At 32.5% G+C, this 22,351-nt stretch overlaps 2 protein-coding genes and 1 non-coding gene across 5 annotated transcripts; 1 reads left to right on the plus strand and 2 right to left on the minus strand.

Moving 5' to 3' along the window:
- Positions 1-413: 413 nt before the first annotated feature.
- LOC100797872 (starch synthase 3, chloroplastic/amyloplastic) lies at positions 414-11,082 on the plus strand. Of its 3 annotated transcripts, none has more exons than XM_006597522.3 (17): positions 414-571; positions 658-905; positions 1,052-1,103; positions 1,190-2,551; positions 3,329-3,543; positions 3,864-4,134; positions 4,911-5,086; positions 5,305-5,412; positions 5,729-5,868; positions 6,629-6,734; positions 7,108-7,278; positions 7,429-7,557; positions 8,170-8,352; positions 9,306-9,437; positions 9,542-9,653; positions 9,847-9,970; positions 10,759-11,082. In XM_006597522.3, the coding sequence occupies exons 2-17, from the start codon at positions 792-794 to the stop codon at positions 10,892-10,894; spliced, it is 3,531 nt and encodes a 1,176-aa protein (XP_006597585.2). In that variant the 5' UTR covers positions 414-571; positions 658-791; the 3' UTR covers positions 10,895-11,082. The 3 variants fall into 3 exon arrangements, with proteins under 3 accessions (XP_006597585.2, XP_003546152.2, XP_006597587.2); XM_003546104.4 differs by having other exon boundaries at positions 5,759-5,868; XM_006597524.3 differs by having other exon boundaries at positions 658-881.
- A 1,155-nt stretch (positions 11,083-12,237) lies between these two features.
- On the minus strand, positions 12,238-16,929 carry LOC121173616 (uncharacterized). Its single transcript, XM_041009983.1, has 4 exons — positions 16,461-16,929; positions 16,043-16,261; positions 15,318-15,426; positions 12,238-12,448 (listed from the first exon to the last, which is right to left on the minus strand). The coding sequence occupies exons 1-4, from the start codon at positions 16,482-16,484 to the stop codon at positions 12,384-12,386; spliced, it is 417 nt and encodes a 138-aa protein (XP_040865917.1). The 5' UTR covers positions 16,485-16,929; the 3' UTR covers positions 12,238-12,383.
- Positions 16,089-16,178, minus strand: MIR171F (microRNA MIR171f). Its single transcript, NR_048787.1, has one exon. It is a non-coding gene; the product is annotated as a microRNA MIR171f (primary transcript).
- Positions 16,930-22,351: the final 5,422 nt, after the last annotated feature.

Consider the following 22,351-nt stretch of genomic DNA (forward strand, 5'->3'; position numbering starts at 1 on the left):
AAAGTATTATCATTTTAACAAAAAGTTCTCCATGAAGAGTTTTTCCTTCATACATTCTCCCAGTTGAGAACTCTTGTGAGAAATGAAAATCTTTAGTTTCAATTATTAAATCAAAACAAACCGTTTAGATTACACATTTAATTACAACTTTCATGATTGGTTAAGAATCTCACTGACTTTTGATTAAAAAAATCAAACAACATTTATAATAAAACACATTATATAAACTAATAAGAACTTTAATTTAATGATGATTATAATAAGATGTTTTTAATCTCCCGAAACAGAATTATTCTTGAGTTGGCAGTGTTTGATAATTAACGAACATGACAAGAGACATTGAACATTGGACACCAACATTCGATCGTACATTAACCACTCAAATTATAAGTAATTTTGCACCGTTGGATTCGGTCTCGAAGTGTCGTTACTTCCATGAACGAATAAATGTACATTGCTCTGAGCGAACAGAGTAACTAGCAAATAGCACCACTTGACATATGTCCTATGTGTGTGGCTCAGACTCAAATAAAAAAACACTTCACACACATTGACACCACTTCAAGTGCATGTATCATCATCATCATTTTCACTATTTTTTATGTTTTGTTAATTTGTTTCTCGTTTTTATGTAATATTATTTTATCTGGCGCGCAGATTCAGAGGCAGTTGATTGGTTTTGGATCATTGAATTATTAGCACAGTAAGCATTGATCAAATGCTCAAATCACAACGCAAATAAAAAGAAGGAACAAAGTGGAAACGTTGTTGTTGGAAGTGAAGTGATTATTATGGAGATGTCTCTGCAGCTAAACTGCAAAACGGTGTTTCCCTACAGAGGCGGTGATTGTGTTTCTGGCGTATTACCTCGTCGTCATTCAGTAACGTTTACGAGTGGTTACATAGTAATTATTATGCTGGGTTTTTTTTTTTTCATCTTACTCATGTTTATGTTTTATGTTTTCTGCTTTTTTCTTAAATTGGATTAATATGGTGGTGAAATATCTGAGTATGTTTAGTTAATTAATTCATTTGTTTATTTTGGTTTCAGTGTTCACCGTGCAAAGCAGGTTGGGGTGTTTCGTTCTTCCGTGCCAGTGCAGGTTTGTAATTTGTTGTGTCGTGTTATTAAGATTACTCCTTCGAATTCATGAATTCCCTTTTCTATAAATGAGTTTTTTTTGGGTAGATTTTTCTCGGAAGAGGCAACAGAAGAAGGTGCCAGTTGCAAGGACCAAGGGCACTGCTGGAAAGGGTTTTGTCCCAAGCAAAAAGAGTACAAGAGTGAAGAAGGGAGACACGTTAACTTCAGTAGTGAGTGAGGTTTCAGGGGGTGATAAAAAGCAAACAGTTGATGTCAATGTTGATGCTGATAAAGAAGGGGAACTTGAATTCTCCCAAGAGGAGAAGTTTGAGGCTGTAGATAGAATTGACGAAATTGTCAGGGATGTGGGGGAGTTATCGTTGTTAGATGAGACGGCGGGGGAGTTATTATTGTTGGATGAGAGCAATGAAGCTAATATTTCTGTAATTGATGAGGATGATGAGGTTCTTGAGTTGCGGAAGGAGGAGATTCCTTACAATGGAGGTGTTGGGATTGTTGAAGGTTCTTCGGAAGAAGGTTTGTTTGACCGTGCACGAATTGATGAAAATGTTAAAGAAACAGATACTGATGGTGAAATAACTGAGGAAGCTGTTGAGGAATCAAGCAGTGCTGCTGATGATAGAATAAATGAGGAAGCTGCTAGGCTGTTGAAGTTAGAGTTGGAAGCAAATCAGCGCAGGCAGGAGATAGAGAGGATTGCAGAGGAAAAACTTTCACAAGGGATGAAGCTGTTTGTATATCCTCCTGTGGTTAAACCTGATCAAGATATAGAACTTTTCCTTAACAAGAACCTTTCAACACTAAGTGAGGAGCCAGACATTCTGATCATGGGGGCATTCAATGATTGGAAGTGGAAATCTTTTTCCATTAGGTTGAATAAGTCACATCTCAAGGGAGATTGGTGGTCTTGCCAATTATATGTGCCAAAAGAAGCCTACAAGGTAGACTTTGTGTTCTTCAATGAACAAAATGTCTATGACAATAATGACCAAAAAGACTTCTGCATACCCGTTGATGGAGGAATGGATGCATTAGCATTTGAAGATTTCTTGCTTGAGGAGAAACGTAAAGAATTAGAAGAACTTGCTTGGGCACAAGCTGAAAGGGAAAGACAAGCTGAAGAGCAAAGGCGAATGGAGGCAGACAGAGCTGCAAAGGAAGAGGACAGGGCACGGGCGAAGGCGGAGGTTGGAAGAATGCGAGAAACATTGCCACAATTGTTGAAAAATGCTGTAAAGTCCATTGATAATGTTTGGTATATTGAACCTAGTGAATTCAAAGGCAATGAATTGATCAGATTATATTATAACAGAAGCTCAGGTCCTCTTGCAAATGCTAATGAAATATGGATTCATGGTGGGCACAATAATTGGAAGTATGGATTATCAATCGTTGAAAGGCTTGTCAAGTCTGTTCTAAAAGGAGGTGAATGGTGGTATGCTGATGGTATGCTGTTTCATATCTATTCTTTGTCTTTGATGATAATTCATTTCCTTGAAATTAATCTTTTACTAGACTTTAAAAAAGGTGTATGATTAGAAAAAAAAACACGTGCTATGATGAGACATGCATGGAGGTGGAGTTGTTGCATCTCTTCATTTATAATGCGCAAATCTTTGCCATCTGATGGAGGCCTTATGCTATAATTGTGGTATTTGCTGATACATGATGGTGATGCATTAGGTGAATGGTGTGCCTTTGCAGATGAGATTCAGACACGTGATTCTGAAGTGCCTTTCTTATCCATAACAAAAAGCAGTATTGAAGTGGCTTGATTTTATAGATCTGTCATGTCCATCATTTAATTTAAACATGAAAAGGTTGCTATTTAAGGGACAGGGATATTTGTGTTTATGTACATCATTTTATTTGAAATATCTTACAAGAATTACGAATCTTGAACTTTATAAGTTGCACAACCATCTCTAAATTCTGACTCATTGCTTTGGATTTCTACTATGTCTACATACATTCAGCTGAAATTTCATAGATAGATAGAGGCAAAGAGAGAGATAAATTTCTTATACAAAGCATTAGATGTCTACTACTAGAATAGGGTTTATACTCATGTCATCTACTCTTTAAACTGTTTTAGATCAATGACTGTTTGATGGTCAGCAAAAGAATACTGGTTCAGAAGATGGATAGAAGCTTGATCTCTCCTTTAGGATTACTTTGAAGTATGCGACACCTTTTGTTGATCAATTTTTATATTTTATGCAGTTGTTGTACCTGACCAAGCTCTTGTCCTGGATTGGGTCTTTGCTGATGGTCCACCTAAGAAGGCAGTTGTATATGATAACAATCGTAAACAAGATTTCCATGCCATTGTCCCTATGGCTATACCTGATGAACAGTATTGGGTTGAGGAAGAGCAGCAGATATACAGAAAATTTCAGGAGGAAAGGAGGTTAAGAGAGGAAGCGATACGTGCAAAGGTTAGTTCTTGCTTGACATGACTTCCAAATGGTAACATTCAGGCATGACCTAAGATACTTATCAATCATAAAAATAAGCTTTTCAGTTGTCTGTTTTCTTTCTTGTGTTACTTCATGTAAATATATACAGAAAAATATGGTGTATTCTTATAATGTAATCTTGTCATGGAGGATAAGTTCACCTTTTGTTAGGAATGTAGTTTTAGATTGATACCTATAACTGTTTACCTAAATACTACTTAAAGCATTTACTTTTTCTTTAACAGATATTCAAACTAATAAATACTCATCTTGTTGATTTGTTCCTATCCTTGTTGCAGGCTGGAAAAACAGCACAGATGAAAGCTGAAACAAAGGAAAGAACTCTGAAAAGATTTTTGCTTTCTCAAAAGCATATTGTATTCACTGACCCTCTTGATGTTCAAGCAGGGAGCACAGTGACAGTATTCTATAACCCCTCCAACACAAATCTGAATGGCAAACCTGAGGTTTGGTTTAGATGTTCATTTAATCGTTGGTCTCACCGTAATGGTCCATTGCCACCTCAGAGAATGTTACCTGCTGAGAATGGCACTCACGTCAAAGCCTCTGGTGGGTTTCTACCTTAGTTTACATTTGAAAGATGATTAGACTGTAGACCATAGTATTCTAGCAATTAGTAATATCAAGGATATTGATGACTCTTTGGTTGCTTAATTTTGATTTTCTATTCTTTATTTAGATTTTGGTTAAAGGATGCTATTTCTGAAATATGGTTTGTCCTCCAAATACATTATGTTACCACACTTTTGATGTCTGAACATATAGGATGCTATACTGCTTAGCAGATTACTGGTCTTTATATTGAATGCATTGTTCTGCTATCAATTTGTGTTGTGTGTATGGAAAATACTGATAAATACTATTTGAATCACTATAGGAGACAAAAAGTGGCAACAGGTGTCCAGAGCCTGTTGATTCAATTTCATATGGATTTGTGCAGAAAAAAATTGATATGCTACTGCATAGATCAAAGATAAATATAATGATGCAGAAAATTTTGTGAATGCTTGCATGTCAAAAATGTTATTTTGTATACCATTACCCTTTGCGTGTCCTAAACTGTAGTCTGGCCTTTGATGTGATGATTGAGTTTTTGTTGTGACAAATGTTATAAAGAAATCTGCAAGGGGTTTATAATCTGTATCACTTATGGTTTGTATTCAGATTCCATGTTCGTGGATCTTGTATTCAGATTCCATTCAGATTTCATTATAGTTTTGTAAAGTTGGTGTTGTGCAACTTCATCCAAAGTATAATCACTTTGTTCTCTCCAGGGAAAAAGGCATTTGGTCCTGAAGAAGTTTAATGATTTTGTGTTTCTGCAGTTAAGGTTCCACTGGATGCATACATGATGGACTTTGTATTCTCTGAGAGTGAACATGGTGGAGTTTTTGATAACAAATTCGGAATGGATTATCACATACCAGTTTTTGGAGGTATTGTAAAGGAACCACCTTTGCATATCATCCATATTGCTGTGGAGATGGCCCCAATTGCAAAAGTAAGCTACCCTATTGCATGTATCTTATCTTAAATTTATTTACAGACTTCTTTTATTGCCAAGCCTGGCAAATTGTAGGAAATTAGAATTAATAATTTTTACTATTTGTCATGTGTGCTGTTCAGAAAAAGGTTTTTACTTGTTTCTATGTTATGCAGAGGCTATTTGTGAATTAATTAAACACAATTTTCTGTTTCTGATGGTATTCATGTTTGCAGGTTGGAGGCCTTGGTGATGTTGTTACTAGTCTATCCCGGGCTGTTCAGGATTTAAATCACAATGTGGACATCATTCTTCCAAAGTATGACTGCTTGAACCTTAGCAATGTAAGTTTTTTATTCCTCTCCCTGTTGCTGTCATACTTATATTAAATCTTATACTCTGCATTTAATACTGTGCAGTGGATATATGATTGTCTATTCCTGCTTAATTGAAATTTTTTCTGGTCTCTGCCTAACTTCCTATTGAATACAGCATCATGTTGTAATAATCATTGCAAGTGATATAGTTTGATATTCAATATGAAACTGATCAATAATCTGGAGATTAGGGGGGGGGAGTCAAATATTGTTTGAGTGGCTTCTGTGTGGAAATGGATGGTTTGTTGAGAGCGTTTCTTCACATTTGACTGCTGAGCATCAGCATCATTGGCATGCATGGCTCCCAATGCAGGTAAAGGATTTTGACTATCACAAAAGCTATTCCTGGGGAGGGACTGAAATAAAAGTATGGCATGGAAAAGTTGAAGGCCTCTCTGTCTACTTTTTGGAGCCTCAAAATGGGTAAATACTTTGATTCTCCACACTGTTCTCTAATGTTTGTCTATTAAGTGTTTCTTATGTCTGAGCCTCTTTTTCACATCAACTCTGGACCCTATCAATTGATTGATTATTATCCGAGGTGGTTGACGTTCCAGAATTTTAGGGAATGAGTAGGAAAAGTGGTAGTCGGGCAAATGTAAGCAACTTTCTGGGTAGGCTTTTAACATATTTATGGAGCACTTATTAACTAAGTACCAAACACGAGGCCAAAATATTTCTGAGCTGCATGAAGGTTGTGTTGGGTAAAGTTCATAAGTTCCATCATCCAGCATTAAGGTAGGCTTTTAACATATTTATGGAGCACCTAGTAACTTAGTACCAAACACGAGGCCAAAATATTTCTGAGCAGCATGAAGGTTGGGTTGGGTAAAGTTCATAAGTTCCATCATCCAGCTGTTAAACCCAAGTATTACTCTCAGATATAAACCCAAATTATATTTGAATTTCAACTGCAATTTTATCTCTGTGAATCTGTATTGAATTGATAACTTTAGGTGTATTATGTTTGACATTGAGTGCTAAACTGTATCTTCATTGTGATTATCTGCAGATATTATTTCCCATATATGTATATCTTTTTTAATCAGTTGTCGTATTTTTTCTTTTATTTAGGGTAACTGCAGTTTTACTCTTTATGAACATTGATATTAAGCTGACTTGAACGTTTTCAAATGTTTCATAAATTGTACTAAGCTTCACAAATCAATATTCTTTGCTGCAGATTCTTTCAGGTTGGCTGTGTATATGGTCGTGGGAATGATGGAGAGAGATTTGGTTTTTTTTGTCATGCCGCTCTCGAGTTTCTACTCCAAAGTGGATTTCATCCTGTAAGCGATATCATTTACAGTGACTGAACTGTTCATTTTATTTTATTTTTTATTGAAAGATGTCAATTTTTAAAATTGCGATCAACATTTCCTTTCCTGATGTAAGAGTGAATGAAGAAGTGTCTATTCTTTGGATGCTGTGTGCTAACTCAGCATTTTCTCATCCCACTAGACCCAAAAACATGATATGCATGCAATTTTTCAAGTGATCAGCTTTCCTACTTGGGCTAGCTATTTCTCTTTCTGATTTATTTAACATACCATTTATATAAAGCAAGTGATCTCAGGTTTAACAATGTATTTTATCACACCTTTTGGAATAAAAAAAATTGTCACCAAGGATGTATTTTAATTGGCTCTAACCAATGGGCAGGATATCATCCACTGCCATGATTGGTCAAGTGCTCCGGCTGCTTGGCTATTTAAAGACAACTATGCACATTATGGTCTTAGTAAAGCACGAGTTGTCTTCACAATTCATAACCTTGAATTTGGAGCCCATTCCATTGGAAAAGCTATGGCACATGCTGACAAAGCTACAACTGTAAGTGCTGATTATTCCCCCTTCATAATATAAATTTTATAAAATTGGGACATCAGACATCAGATACAATTTGGAGTTTATACAGAATCAGTAATTTGAAATGAAGAAGCTGATTGTGATTTTTACAACTTGATCATGCATATTTGGCAGGTCTCCCCCACATATTCAAGAGAGATTGCTGGTAATCCTTTAATTGCTCCTCATCTTCACAAGTTCCATGGTATAATAAATGGAATCGACCCAGATATATGGGACCCGTATAATGATAAATTCATTCCTGTAAGTAGACATATATACAGATGTTTCTTATTCTTTTCTTACATAGGTCCTACAATGGCGCAGTTATCAAAGTTAAGTCCCAACATTGTGGCTGCTTATAAACTGTGTACCTACTAGAAACTAAAGCTAGATAAATGCTGATGATTGGTGTTTATCTTCACCTTTTACTTCCTTTGGATAACCGTAATGACTGCTCCATCCTATACTGGTTCTTACCAGTGCCTTTAAAATAATGCAACTAATTAGGTGAGCATACTTGCCTCATGTTTATTCTGTTAAGTTGCGCTTGAGTGTTTGGGATGAATCATCAATATGAAGAACATATCAACTGGAATATTGATATTGCTTAATTGTTGCAATTCCAACAGTGCACAACTGCATACATTACCCTGACCGAGTTTAACATAGAAAAGTTTTAACTAGGACTTCTTAAATGCAATATGCAAATGGATTGAGGGATTCTTTTATTCAGTTGAGTTCATTAATGACTACAATAAGTCATTAGCATATCTCCGTCCCCTTATAACCCATGCCTGTACTTATCATATAGAAGTTTTTTATTTAATTTCCACTAATTCAATTATGACTTGTTCCAATATCACACTATTCCAGGAATCATACTCATCAAAAAATGTTGTTGAAGGAAAAAGAGCTTCCAAGGAAGCCTTGCAACAAAGGCTTAGTTTAAAAAAAGCTGATCTTCCTTTAGTGGGAATTATTACTCGATTGACTCATCAGAAAGGAATCCATCTCATCAAACATGCCATATGGCGCACCCTAGAACGTGGTGGACAGGTATTCCTCTATTTCTATTTTATATCAAAGTGTGAACCAGCAATGCCATAGTTGCCTGCATAATAGCAGTATGGGATGGTAAAATTACAAACATTTTTACTGTTGTTTTTGTTATCATTATCAAATCATTTTGTGGATATCTTTCAAGCATGACTTTTTTAGTTCAAGATTTTTGGCCAAGTGGTTACCGGACAACTGATGTGGTATTAAATATTCTTTGATAAAGTTGTTTGATCTCAATCTACATGACCCTTGGCAAAACTAAATGTATAGGATGTATGATATCTTAAAGGCAAAATTGCAAATTTGGTTCCCAATTTGTCTCAGAATTCGATTTTGGTCCCCCTATAATTTAATTCACGAATTTAGTCCCTTAATTTTTTGCAATCTCCTTATTTCAGTCCTCAATCCCCGAAATTGAACGTTCATTGTTAATTGCTTACCTTGACCGTTACGTGTCGCGCTTTTATTGGACGTTGACCACCACGTCTTGTGATTTTATGGGAGGTTGACGTTAATTAGGTGCACAAAATTAACGTCCAATAAAAGTGTGACATGTGGCGGTCAACGCCCAATAAAAGCGCGACACGTGATGGTCTGACAATTAACACTCAACGTCCAATTTCGGGATTGGGGACTGAAATAACGAGATTGCAAAAAACTGGGGAACTAAATTCGTGAATTAAATTAGACCAAAATCAAATTCTGAGACAAATAGGGGGACCAAATTTGCAATTTTGCCTATCTTAAACTAGGAACCCACCTGGACTCTATACCCTTCTCAAATGAAAGTTTTATGCTTCAAATAGGTGCTGATAATTTTCACTATTAGCCAAGGGTAAATTTCAAAGTCGGGCATTTGAATTTGTTCGTAGATTTTCTTGTTCAATTTAGAAATTGTTTACAAATGTTGCATTCATGTAGACAAATCTTAACTGTGAAAAGATATGCAGGTTGTATTACTTGGTTCAGCTCCAGATCCTCGTATCCAAAATGATTTTGTGAATTTGGCCAATGAATTGCATTCTGCTCATCATGATCGTGCTAGACTTTGCCTTGCATATGATGAGCCTCTTTCACACTTGGTAACTTATGAAACTGAAAAACCTTCAGTAACATTTTACCCATTAAATATACAGGTGCAACATAATGGGGCTCTACTGACTCATTTTAATTTCTTTTGTTCTAGATATATGCTGGTGCTGATTTCATTCTAGTTCCTTCAATCTTTGAGCCATGTGGACTCACTCAACTCACAGCAATGAGATATGGTTCAGTACCTGTTGTTCGAAAAACTGGAGGTCTCTACATGCTTTATATTTACTCTACATTATAATTCATTGAAACGGCATGGTTTGTATGCAGACTCTGCTTGATACATTGACCATTAACCTATTACATTTATATATGGAATATTTTTTATCTTTTCAATTTCTTTTGTTCATTCAACTCTGTTTTGGTTCAGTTGACATTCATCAACACATAATTTTGCAGGACTTTACGATACAGTATTTGACGTTGATCATGATAAGGATAGAGCACAAGCACAAGGTCTTGAGCCAAATGGATTTAGTTTTGATGGAGCTGATACTGGAGGTGTTGATTATGCTCTCAATAGGTGAGTTATGTGCCATATGATGGAGGCTATATTGTGAAAAACCCAATTTGCCAATAACATAACTCCAAAAAATATATTACAGATTTACAGTACGTTGATTTGAGTGAAAGGGGCTCACATCCCTTGAGCATGTGATTCTAGTTTTAATCCTCTGAACTTTATGTTTGTAGAAAAAGTACAATCGAGACTAGAGAGGGTTGTTCTTTTTTACCACCAGATCATACATGGTAGATTAGTCTCTTATTTACTAGGTGAATAGATAATTTGGAAAACCTCAAAGAACAAAATGTAACAGCCACTGAGCCAGCATAAATAAAGCAATTAAACGTAGTGATCTGTGGTAGATTTTAAAGTCTCAAAGTTTGGCCATGCTAAAAGTCTTTTCAAAATCATATTTATTCAAGACTCAAGCCCAGCTAGAGACCATACTTAAGGGTTAGTGGCATCTTAATCTGTTGCATGTATATGATTGATATTTAGTGGAAAGAGGATTTTCGTTTCCCTAATACTGTAAAAGGTTTTGGGGTATCCCAACATTGTATATTTTCGTTTCCCTAATACTGTAAAAAGGTTTTGTGGAAAGAGAATTTCTTACATTGGAATTTTCATTGGGAAAAAGGGTTGAAAGTGGCTTTGACATGGACAGAAGAAACCAAAAGTATTATGCATTTTTCAATATTAAACTGTTTTTTCTTGCTTTTTTGACACTATTGCACACACAAGATCTTGTGTATCTAAAGTACTAATGTTTCTTGTTGTAAAATTAATTTTATGGACTCTTTTATCAGGGCAATATCAGCATGGTATGAAGGCCGTGATTGGTTTAACAGTTTATGCAAAAGGGTGATGGAGCAAGACTGGTCTTGGAACCGGCCTGCTCTTGACTATTTGGAGCTTTACCATGCAGCACGCAAAGCAGAATGAGATTTAAATGAACAGAGGAAGTAAGATGCATATTAAAATTCATTCCTTTTATACAGATTTAGTGGTAAGCTATTAGTCTTTAGAATAATTTAGTTGCAATAGCAAATCTTAGTGAAAAATGCCGCAAGGTGACATCAGTTTGTAGAGACATTGCAGAATACATTGAAAAATAGCAAATATTAGCTTTACATGGTTTTAGTATGTTGTTAGAGGTCATGTTTTTAACTTGTGGAATACATTGCAGAATAAATCGAATTCTGCAAGTTCTTTTGGTGCATTACTGATTTGAAAATCAAGAACAGAAAAAAGAGCCAAACTTTTTTGTCTTTTGGTAATGACCAACACCTACTTCTTCGACAGGGTAGAAGGAAAAAAAAGTATTGGACATTGTATTATTATTAAAAACTTATAGTAGGACTTTAACAATCTTCGACCAAGTGCTTAAAAAAAAATAAAAACTTTGACCAGAGTGATAAAATGATCGATGACGGATTTTTATATATTGAACATGAAGCCATTGAATTTTATATGTAAATGTTCACAACTTTAAGTGATAAAGTATAGTGCAACCGGATACGAAGTGATATATATGATCCATGGAGGTTCCCTGAGATTCATCAACAAATGCTGAAAGTGTAACTTTTCTATGGAAAGTCTTTACATTGAGATTTCATCAAAGAATGCTGCAAGTAATGCGATAGGAGGGACTTTAAACTCAAAATAAAATGGTTGAAAAATTAAATAAGATGGAGTTAAACGTGTATTTTATAAATTATAATTTTTATTTTACTTGTGTTAATACTATGATGTTGATATTTGGATAACTATTATATAAAATATAAAAGAACAAATATGATAATTAAAAATATAAAATAGATAATTATTAGAGGTCAAAATTAAAATATAATAATTTATGTTTTTATCATAACTAATCCAACTCATGAACATCTATATATCCCATGGTGGACAAAGCATATAAGCATATTGTCTGTTTTTATTGAGTGATGGCATAAGGACATTACATGGTATACAACTATCACTACATGATGTTTGATGAATCATAAAAAAATATATAACATCAACTTGTAAGGTGAAAATAACGTGGGATTTCCGACGCGTCCATTAGACAACTCTATAGGCGATGATTGGGGCAATTCAAGGGTTGGAAAACCAAAACTGAACCTGGATTTTCGCCTAAGTTGTAGAAAGAACGGGCAAGAAGGATTTTGAGGCTAATCATCCTGAAGTATGATTTCAGCCTCGGCCAATGGAACCGGAGAAGTAGCTTCAATGGTGGTTGAGAGAAAGGGAAAGGCCAGAGAAAACTTATACCATAATATGAGTTGAGAGAAAAAATGAATATTATTCATCAAATGTGTCAAGTACATGACTATTTATGTAGTTGTCATTACATTATCTTAACAGAAAATAACCGTAACTTGATTAACTAATTTCTAATACTAGTTGAAGATGATGTCTCGAAGAAAGCTCAAATATGCAGAAATTTCTCCTTTGCTTCATTACTCTTCTTTTTTCCATGTTGTTGATGCGTGCCTATTTAAGGAAGAAAGATATTCACATTAATTGGAGTGCTTCGATTGATGGAACAGGGGCAATGCAAAAAAAAAAAAAAAGCTTTAGTTCTTTTTTCGGAGTAATTTTGTTTTTTTGGTACTATTTTGAACGTTGCAGAGCTTTGGGGGTAATATGGTGTTTTGCTGGAGTAATCTGGCTTAAAAATTGTGAGACACAACACCCATTATTGGGAAATACCTAAGTCTCACATGTCTAAAAATAAAGTCACATTATAAATGAGAAGCAATATTCATCTCTTGAACTAGTTTTTAGGGTTGAGTTAAGCCTCTCACATTATCATTTATTGTTCACGCACCAAGAGTTACCTTTTGATGTTTTAGGGTTGAGTTAGACCTCTTACATTATTCATTCTAGCACTATTAACTTCATCAACTTATGGCTGAAGTTTGGCAGCATTCAATGCCTTGAAGGTTCTGTTCTTCGTCATTGTCTATCTGTCATAATTTTATTTTCCCCACATGTTTCCTCCTTCAAAAATAATGATGTTCAAGACATAATTGGATACTAAATGTAGACATTTCTTCCGGAGGGATTCAAACCTTCATTCATCACCTTGTGGAACCAATCCCTTCCCCTAGACCCAACCCTCGTTGGTGCCTTAATTTAATACTTCTTGAATAAACTTTTGTAAGTCTTCATTTGATTATTTCTCATTTTCTCCAATAGATTTCATGAATCTCCAAGGATTTGCATATTCTGATTCTTCCTAACATTACTTCATGTAGGCTTCAAGCCTTCAATTATATATTGAGTGGCAAATATTACTTTATACATTACAACTTGCTGCATCTCCATGTTTTCATGTCTTTTCTCCTTTTTGTTATTGTCTCATCTTCTCATTTCTTAGGTATTTTTACCTAATAACAAATATCAAATAATATCAAGATTTATTTTTTCTATCATCACACAAACAATCCAAGATTGACCAAAAATACTTGGCACAAGAGATCTCCTTCTAGACTATGAATGAACACTAACATGAAGAATCTTCAACACACATTTAATCTCATTTAATCTTAATAATGGGAAGAAACAAATAACAGAACATGAAATAAGCTAGCTACTAAACTATTACCCCTAGAATTAATTTCCATTTATAAGAAAACGTTGTATCTAAAAATCTGTATAATCAGAAGAAATATGGGAAATGTTTGGTTTGTCAAAATATTTTTATTTTTATTTTACTTTTAATTATGAAAAAATATTTTTGTGTAAGAAATATTTTGTCAAATGATATTTCCTTATTCTCCTCTTTAATTGACATCAACCAAAGCTGACCAAAAACATTAAAAATGTCAATGAAAGACATTAAAATAAGAATTTAATAGCATTGCACTGTTATTCTGTTAGGGAAAAAGTTTATTGTACTAGTTAAATATTTCTTAGCATATTTTTAACATAATTATTATAAAAATTAATAAATTTATTATACATCGTAGCTTAGCTTATTATCAAATGACAACGTAAAAAATCATTTTAGCACATTATTATTTATTCTTAAAATAATACTTCATCCTTTTCAAAATAATTGTTACTTTAAATTTATTTATCTTATAAAATAAAATAAAAAAGTTAATAATTTTATCTTCATTTCTTGTTATATTCTCTACATGAAATGAGAGAGAGCCAGCATTAATAGATTAAAAAAATTAATCAAATAACGTTTGAGATTAAGGGATATCTTTAAAGATGACGAATCGAAGTATCTATTTCAAGCTCATTAGGTAATGTGTTCATGCAGGTCAGGACAACCCATTTTTTTTATGGGTTGCATATGGGTAAAACTTCCTACATTCCTACTATTACTTGCACTTTTCATTGCATAATAACAAGCTCATTCCAAACTGCAATTTGTTGACCTAGTCTAACCTTTCGAACATGGACAAATTGGCCTATTTTTTAAATCAAAACTTATATAAAATTTACAAAAAAAAAATAAATAATGAATAATATCAGATCAATTAGGTTCAATTGTTATTGGGCCTAGCAGCTTAGCCCATCATACTAGGTCAATTTGGCACAATATTTTTGGACCTAAAATTCAAGAGCCCAGTCCAACTTTATTTGTGGACTGTTTGGACCAGCTCATCTGGCAGATTCCATTTGTCATCTCTAGATATATTTAACCCACAAAGTCTTAAATGAGTTGTCTAACACTCTAACTTACCTTGAGTAAAATGTGAGAAACAAACTAAGAACATTTGTACAGGATTACCTACCATATTGAAGTTAAGAAATACTAGTTCATATGTTCCACACTCTTTAATACTTGTTTTTCCTTCTTGACACACCCTCTGTTATTGAATAATGAAATTTATGTGACTCTTGTTCCTATTTGATGCAATAAAACTCACATAAATTTAATCTAACACATAATAGTATAATATATGGGAAAAAAATGTGTTTTTAACCGTCTTTATTCAAATTAGTGTTTTACTGAGACATAAGTGAATAATAATTATCATAGTAAGAAACAAGATAAAAAAAGTCAAATATAAATTGATCTGTCAAAGTACATGTAGTATTTTGGACCACCAAATTACAATAATTTTAATTAATGCGGCTTCTGATAGAGAAATATTTCCAAAAATATGTATTACCTGGAAAGTGCTTTAATAATAAAAGCAAGAGAAAGATCGGATCTTGTCACCTAGACCCCTACTATAATACTAGATTGTCAAAAAAGAGATGAGGCTTTAAATAGAAGCAAACTAAACGTGAAAGATAGATTTATCTTGGTCACGTTAATTAAGTCCCTACCACCCAAAAAATAAAAGAGAAAGATTAAAACCAATTTCCAGCTAACATTACCAAATTAAAGTCTCACCCCACTCCAAGAAATTGATCATCACGGACACGCGGAAAAAACTTTCATAAGATGAACTAGGTTCCAACGATGGTTGCTTGCTACACCAAGTTAGAAGATCCCGAGACATCTGCAAAAGAAAAACCTCAATTACTGATATTCATTTTTTTTTGTTTACCTTAGCAACTGATCTTGAACTATAAACACTTACAAGTTTTTTTTTTTTGGTTATAATTGATTTGGTGATAAAAGAATAAACAAAGAAGAAAAGATAGTGAGTTTCATGCTAACAAAAATACTAATAATTAAAAATTAATATTTACTGATAAAAAATTAAAAACACTTACCAATATATTCACATAGATAATCATAAAACTTAACCACATAACTTTATGCAAGCTTTAAATTGTTATTTAACTAAAATTAGAGTTTCATCTCTTATACACCTTTTTGTTTTACTACGTTATAGATATAAAGTATAACTGATTTAAGCAATAACTAATCTTCATTAAAGAATTTAGTTGATCATTTTTAGTAAGATTTTTAACCATTCTCTCAAATATGTTTCTTTTATCTATAAAACTTAATCTAATTTTCCTTAAATATCAAAGTGTGATACTTGATACCTCGAGTTGATACTTGATGCCTCATATTGACCTTTGATATCAATAGTTATCATCTAACCTATTCAAATGAAAATTCAATTTTAATAAGAAAACAATACTAGAAATAGGTAGTGAAACAACCTTTAATGTGTTAGCTAGCTGCCAATTGTTACAAGCCATGATCAAAGTTTGCATGTGATATTGGCACGGCTCAATCAAATAAGAGAGCTTTGAAATCATAAAGCACTGCCTTCTGATTGAACCGTACCAATATCTCAGGCCCTTAATTACATGTTTGAAGTTATAAGAACCAGCAGCACCAATGTTGTAGAGAACCCCATCAACAAGTTCCTGCACTTTCTGAAGAAGAAACAAAACAATCATTCATTCGTTAATGAAACATATATCATCTGTGTGACGAGAAAAGCTTATCCCCAACATGCATATTCATCTATCATCACCAGAAACAATAATAGAGAGAAAGAAGAAGCTAGGAAATTAAAAGGGCTAATAACATAACGTGAGTGTGGATATTAGAAGTGTATGAAGTAGAAATTACAAAGTGGTGAAGAGAAGGAAGCATGTTTCGTTGGAGTAAGTATATGTCCTGTGAGATTCTTAAAATTTAATGGATGAGACAGGAGGGACCGAGGCAGAGACACAAATGCAGAGACTTAAATAGAGTGGCATTAAATTTGCCAACAACCCAACAGCGAATGGGAAGTGGTCACATTAAATTCTGAGGAAAATGGAGAAAGGCATATTTTGAATTAGTAGAAGAAGGGTCAGTGAGACAAGATCGATGTCGTTGTTGAGTCTAGCTTCAAGGTTTTTATATTTATTATGAACTCACAAGATAGATAGTTGGGTATGGTGCTGCCAACCCACATGCAATGAAATGATATTTGAAATTCAAATAGAGCCTTAGCCTTTTAGAAAGTTTGTGTGGTTGGTTTGTTGATTGATGAGTATTGAGTTGTCTAGCTCATCGTGCTACGGATTTTGCATTGAACCCAACTTAAATTGGAAGCAAATTTGGTGTTTCTCATGGCCTTTTATTTGTACAAAGTCTGGATTCGTGAATATATCAAACACTTTCTTCCACATTCAAAGGCAGAGATACCTGTAAGTGGAGTTGGTTAATATATCAAACACTTTCTTCCACATTCAAAGGCAGAGATACCTCGCATGAAAGTATATATACAAAGAAACAGTCTTTCGGCGTAAATCCATAAAAAGGAACCTCGCATGAAAGTATATATACATCATCATTCTTATTTTGTGCTTTCTTTGTCCAGAATTTAAAATAAAAAAATCCATAAAATAAATCCACGGGATTTATTTAAAGAAAATGGTGTATGAATACCAATGTGTTACTAGATACGAAAAGTGTTGCATGCGTAAGTGATATATATAATGGGATAAGCAGAAAGAAATTAAATGTATATACTATGCAGATGTGGATACATCATTACCGTTTACTTAATGTCACTAACATATTGTAAAGGATTTCATGATATGGTTTTTTCTTGTCTATTTTCTTGAATACATACACCAGGAAGTTATTATTATGATTTGATCTAGACCGGAAATTCATTGGATCTTCGTGTGGCTTTTTTACCCCATAATTATGATTTTAAAATATCTTTCTCTAGATAAAATTTACTGTATTTTCTAATATATGCTTTGATTTGATCGAAGGTGTTAAAAAGTCGATTTTGAGGAAATTGACTTTGTAATATTGCATTTTATTTTTTTCTTCTAAAATATTTTGTTAGATTATTTTTTCAAAATTAAATTTTTAATGTTTTTTATGTTTTTTTTTTCTAAAAACATCAAATAAAAAACACAGACTGCAATGTTTGTTTTGAAAAAACTAATTTCTCAACGTGATTTAAAAAAAGAAGGTAAAATGTGATGGAAAGTTAATAATTTCAAAATCGACTTCCTAACACAAACTCAGTTTATATTATGTGTGTATTGGGAAGTCAATTCTTCTAAACCCAATTTCTTAACAAATTTATAAAGTGGCACGTTAGGGAATTAATTTTGCACTTGAGATATTTTTAAAAATATAATATTATTCTAAAAAAAAGCCTTTGTATATATAGGTAAAATAATTGACTTTTTTTTAATTACCTGTAGAATATTAAACAAAATGATTCCAATATTTGGAAAAAGAAAAGAAAGAGAAATTAATTAAGACCCTACACAGATATAGACATAGAACTAACGATACAGGAGAAAAAAATAATTAGTTGAAGGGGGTTGTTAAACATTACTCATTTGATATAATTGTGGTCCCACCCAGTTTCACATAAATTCCCTTTGGTGGTAGAACCACGGCAGATAGACATGGTGTTAATTAGTTCCCATGCATGCCTGGGACGGGACCTGTGCTGTCACAACTTGCCTTGCCTGTAGTCTCTCCGCGACCAATGCCCATAAATGTGCCTTAGATTGCTACGCACAAGTTTTAGATTTACAATTCCATCTAGTGCATTAACATAACAATTTTAATGAATTTTGATTAGCATATTTAGGAGATTCAAGAAAAAGATTTTACTTTTAAAAATGTGTTGATAAATAGTAAGTATTTGAATTAACAATGATTGAAATAAGTACTAGTAATAACTTGTGTGTTATTATTAAGTAGTTCAGGATTTGAATTTTAATTAGTACTTATATATGTAATAGATATTGTTAGAAAAAAAATATTCATTTTATATATGTTTATGATTTTCAACAAAAAATTATCATTATTTTTGAGTGGAATAACTGGTATCAATAATATCATGATAAGGAAAAAAAATAGTAAGTCTTTGATGCAAACCTTATTCAAAATTTCTTTAATTCTCCTTTCAAAAATTGGACTAAAGTTTAACGCTTTTTTTTTCTCCACAAAACGACAATTTAAGCTTTGTTTAGCCAAACTTCGTAGTAAAAATAGTGATCATTCATGTTAGAGTAAAACAATCTATGCTTGTTTGTTGTGATTACTTTAAGCTTCGAAGAATTTGTGACAAAATAACATACGATGGAGGATCAAATCATTGTACCATAATCCGGGGCAAAAATACTGCAGCAAACCAAATTATAAAGTTAATTTAATCATCACAAAACTTTGATCTTTCAACATTATTACCCCTTCGAGTCTGATAATTATGCATTAATAGATTGCAACTTGGCTAAAGGAATAAAAATGAGTCATTCAAATTAAAATTAAACCTCAATAAAAGTATTTTAGAAATAATAATATTAAATAAGGTAAAAATAATTTAAAACAAAAAAAATCTTATATTTGAGGGAAAAAAATACTCCTTCCATTTCTTTTTTAATTGTCAGATTTTAAAAAAATTAAGTGTCCAACTTAATTTGGTTTGTTCCCAACTTTTTGGATGTCAACACATTAATGTCAAACTTAGTATGTTCTTGCGCTAAGTGTCATTGCACGAATCAAACTCTTGAGTCTCTCAAGTGCCCTAGTTAAGTGCAAGGGATTGGTACTTAGTGCTCCAAATGTTGGCTTTCTAGAATCCGCTTTGGCCAATCACAACAAACATGTGCTTAGCGCACAAAAAGGGGATATCTATTCCTATTTTTCATTAAGTGTGTATTATATGGCGCTTAATGTAGAACAACAAAAAGATGCTCTTCAACTCTAATCCTTGCATTAGGCATGATTAAAGTTGTGCTACGCGCTACTAATGACTTTGGGCCTTCAAGTGGGTTTTAAATCGGCTTCTTTATCTTCTTCAAATCCTACACAAAACAACATAAAAGTTGTAAAAACTAAATAAAGTGGAAAAAATATCTAATCCTAATTACTTAAAAAAGAAACATTAAAAAGGGGTCAAACAATTAGGTTAAAAAAAGGAGAAGTTAATTGCTTAAACATGAGAAGAAAAAAATGTGAGTTTAAATGAAACTTATCAAATAATAGATTGTTATTTTGATAAAAAAAATTCGTGTCATATTATTTTGATAAATACTACCAATTATTTGAGACTAAATAATTAATTACTTTGAATCAAATAATAAATTGTTTTATTGTTTGCAAAGTTTGGATGCTAAAATAACAAATTATTTATTTCAAATAATAAAATATTTTGCTATTAGAGAATGTTCACCCTTCCAAATACTAGATTATTTATTTTTAAAAATAAATCATTTGGGATATCAGAATGGCATTAAGAAATTTTAGATCAACACAACATATTATTTTAAATGATTACAAAATTATTTCAAAAGTAAGAAATTGAGATTTGTGATATAAAAAAATCTAAAAAATTAGTTCAAATCGTTTCAAAAACATTGTAAATCCTTTTTAACCAAAAATTGAAACTTGCTAACCATAAAAAAAAATTCAAAACATAATTTAACATTAAAATTATTTGCAGAACTAATTGAGTTTGAGTGTGACCAATTCAAGTACCCTTAAACTTGTCAATCTAACACCAAGCAATATGACCTTGTGAGATCTTTCTCTTTTATTTATCGTCGTCAAAATTATATTGTCCGATCTTGTGCATTGTCATTCACGCGCAGTTGTGTTATAAATTAATGAATTAATTAGCTCCATCATTTTATTAAAAAAGCTTACAAAACCCTCATACTTATGTTGAGAATAAAAGAAAGAGCTTTTATAAAGGTTTTGAGAAACCAATTCGCTTGGCCTTTAAAAGGGGTCAATTATGGATGATAATGGAGCCTTCAATTTAATTTGTGTTCTGCAGTAGGGCCCTATTTTTGCTTCATCTTCAATTTTCCATTGATAAGTTCCAAAGTAAGTGAAGAAAAATAATTGTTTTGTAAGTAAAATTTTAGGACTTTTAAGCAAATGTTGTACTATAAGGACTACGTTGTAAATTTGTAAAATTCATTATTTCTTTCTTTATTGATGAATTTATTTTCTCTAACAAGAACAACCCCATCAACATTATTATTCATAGAATAGCTATGAAAGTGGTGGATATCAGTCAAGTGTGGTTGCCTTGCCTAAGCCCAACCTTAGTAATCGGTCTATTGGCTCTATATATATGTTGGAACCCTCAGCCTAGTGAAAAGCTAAAGTTTAATTGTGATGCTGCTGTCAACATGAATGGTATGGCTGCGTGTGGTGTTCTTAGAGACAACTGTGGATCTGTTACCTTTTACCTTTGCCTTCACTCATGCAGAGTTATGGGCACTTGATATTGGCTCCAAGATTGTTGTCTCTAAAGGACACTCGATCAAACTTCCTTGTTGAATCTGACTCACAGGCAGCTATCAACCTTATTCAGAAAGGGTGCTTATCCTCTCATGAATGCACCCAATTTGTAAATGGTATTCAACTCACTACAGTGACCCATGATATTCATTATTGGGAGCACGTTTATAAGGAAGCCAATGAAGTGATAGATCTACGTCATTCTATAAAATCAATCTTACATCAAATATTTTTTTTTAGAACTATCCTTAATCAATATTTAATGAGAATAATGTATAATAAGAATAAATGAGAAATTAATTAAAGAAATAAATAATATATTAAGAAATTACCTTATATTTTGTATGAAAATCTATAATAGGGGCACCCTATTGGATGAATTTGTTGGATTTCTTTTGTAATTTGTGTTGGACTGATTTTAATGTATCTTTTTTTTATCATAATATTAATTGTTAATTTATTAGCTTTTTTAATAAAAAAGATTTGAATATATAGTCTTTTCCTTCCCACATACCTTATGTTAAAACGTGTTTGTTTTTCTTTCTTAATAAAATGATTTTGTTTTCCTTTAAAAGAAAACTAATATTTTTCATAAAATTCAATAAATTAATTATATTTATTAAGTTCTGTATGAAAATCTTTATTGTCATTTAATATTTGAAAGGACGAGAGTAATATTTTACTCACTGTGTCTTCATGTACATAATGTATGAGTGTGTGTTTTTTTATCTTTCTAAATAGTATTGTATACATTGTATAAACATTATTTTAAAGTTGAATTTTAATTATGTCTGTTTATTTTTTTCCCCTATAGTTACAATAACTTACTTTATTTAGTTCGTATAGTTTAAAACATTTCATTTTAGAATCAATAACTATAACTTTTTTTTAAACTCTTTAGTTTTTATTGTCTAAAATCATCTAATACTGTTATAATTGTATCTTTTAAAACTGCTGCAAAACTTTAAATTGGCGATGAAAAATTGCTAAAAAAGTTGGACAATTTTAATTTTGTAACCCTTTAAAACGATAAGGAAGTAACGACATTAACAAAATTTAGACAATAGGAACCAAAAGTATTAAAAAATTATAACTAAAATAGAATATTTTAAACTATAAGAATTAAAAGAGAAAATTATGCCTTAGAGAGGTAAAAAGGTTATTAAACCCTTAAAATAATAATTTGTACTCTGTCTTAATTTCTATTTGTCCAACTGAAAATACACCTTAAGTTTATATAC

Source organism: Glycine max, chromosome 15, assembly GCF_000004515.6.
Source record: "Glycine max cultivar Williams 82 chromosome 15, Glycine_max_v4.0, whole genome shotgun sequence".
Classification (NCBI taxonomy): Eukaryota; Viridiplantae; Streptophyta; class Magnoliopsida; order Fabales; family Fabaceae; genus Glycine; species Glycine max.

Bases quoted from the DNA above. Each gene is read 5' to 3' on its own strand.
- LOC100797872 (XM_006597522.3), top strand. From the start codon at position 792: ATGGAGATGTCTCTGCAGCTAAACTGCAAAACGGTGTTTCCCTACAGA. The intron at 5,087-5,304 runs GTAAGCTACCCT...TCATGTTTGCAG, and splicing joins AGATGGCCCCAATTGCAAAA to GTTGGAGGCCTTGGTGATGT. The intron at 8,353-9,305 runs GTATTCCTCTAT...AAAGATATGCAG, and splicing joins CCCTAGAACGTGGTGGACAG to GTTGTATTACTTGGTTCAGC.
- LOC121173616 (XM_041009983.1), bottom strand. From the start codon at position 16,484: ATGCTTCCTTCTCTTCACCACTTT. The intron at 16,262-16,460 runs GTAATTTCTACT...TTTCTTCTTCAG, and splicing joins TTCCTTCTCTTCACCACTTT to AAAGTGCAGGAACTTGTTGA. The intron at 12,449-15,317 runs GTGAGACTTTAA...TTCCTTAAATAG, and splicing joins GATCAATTTCTTGGAGTGGG to GCACGCATCAACAACATGGA.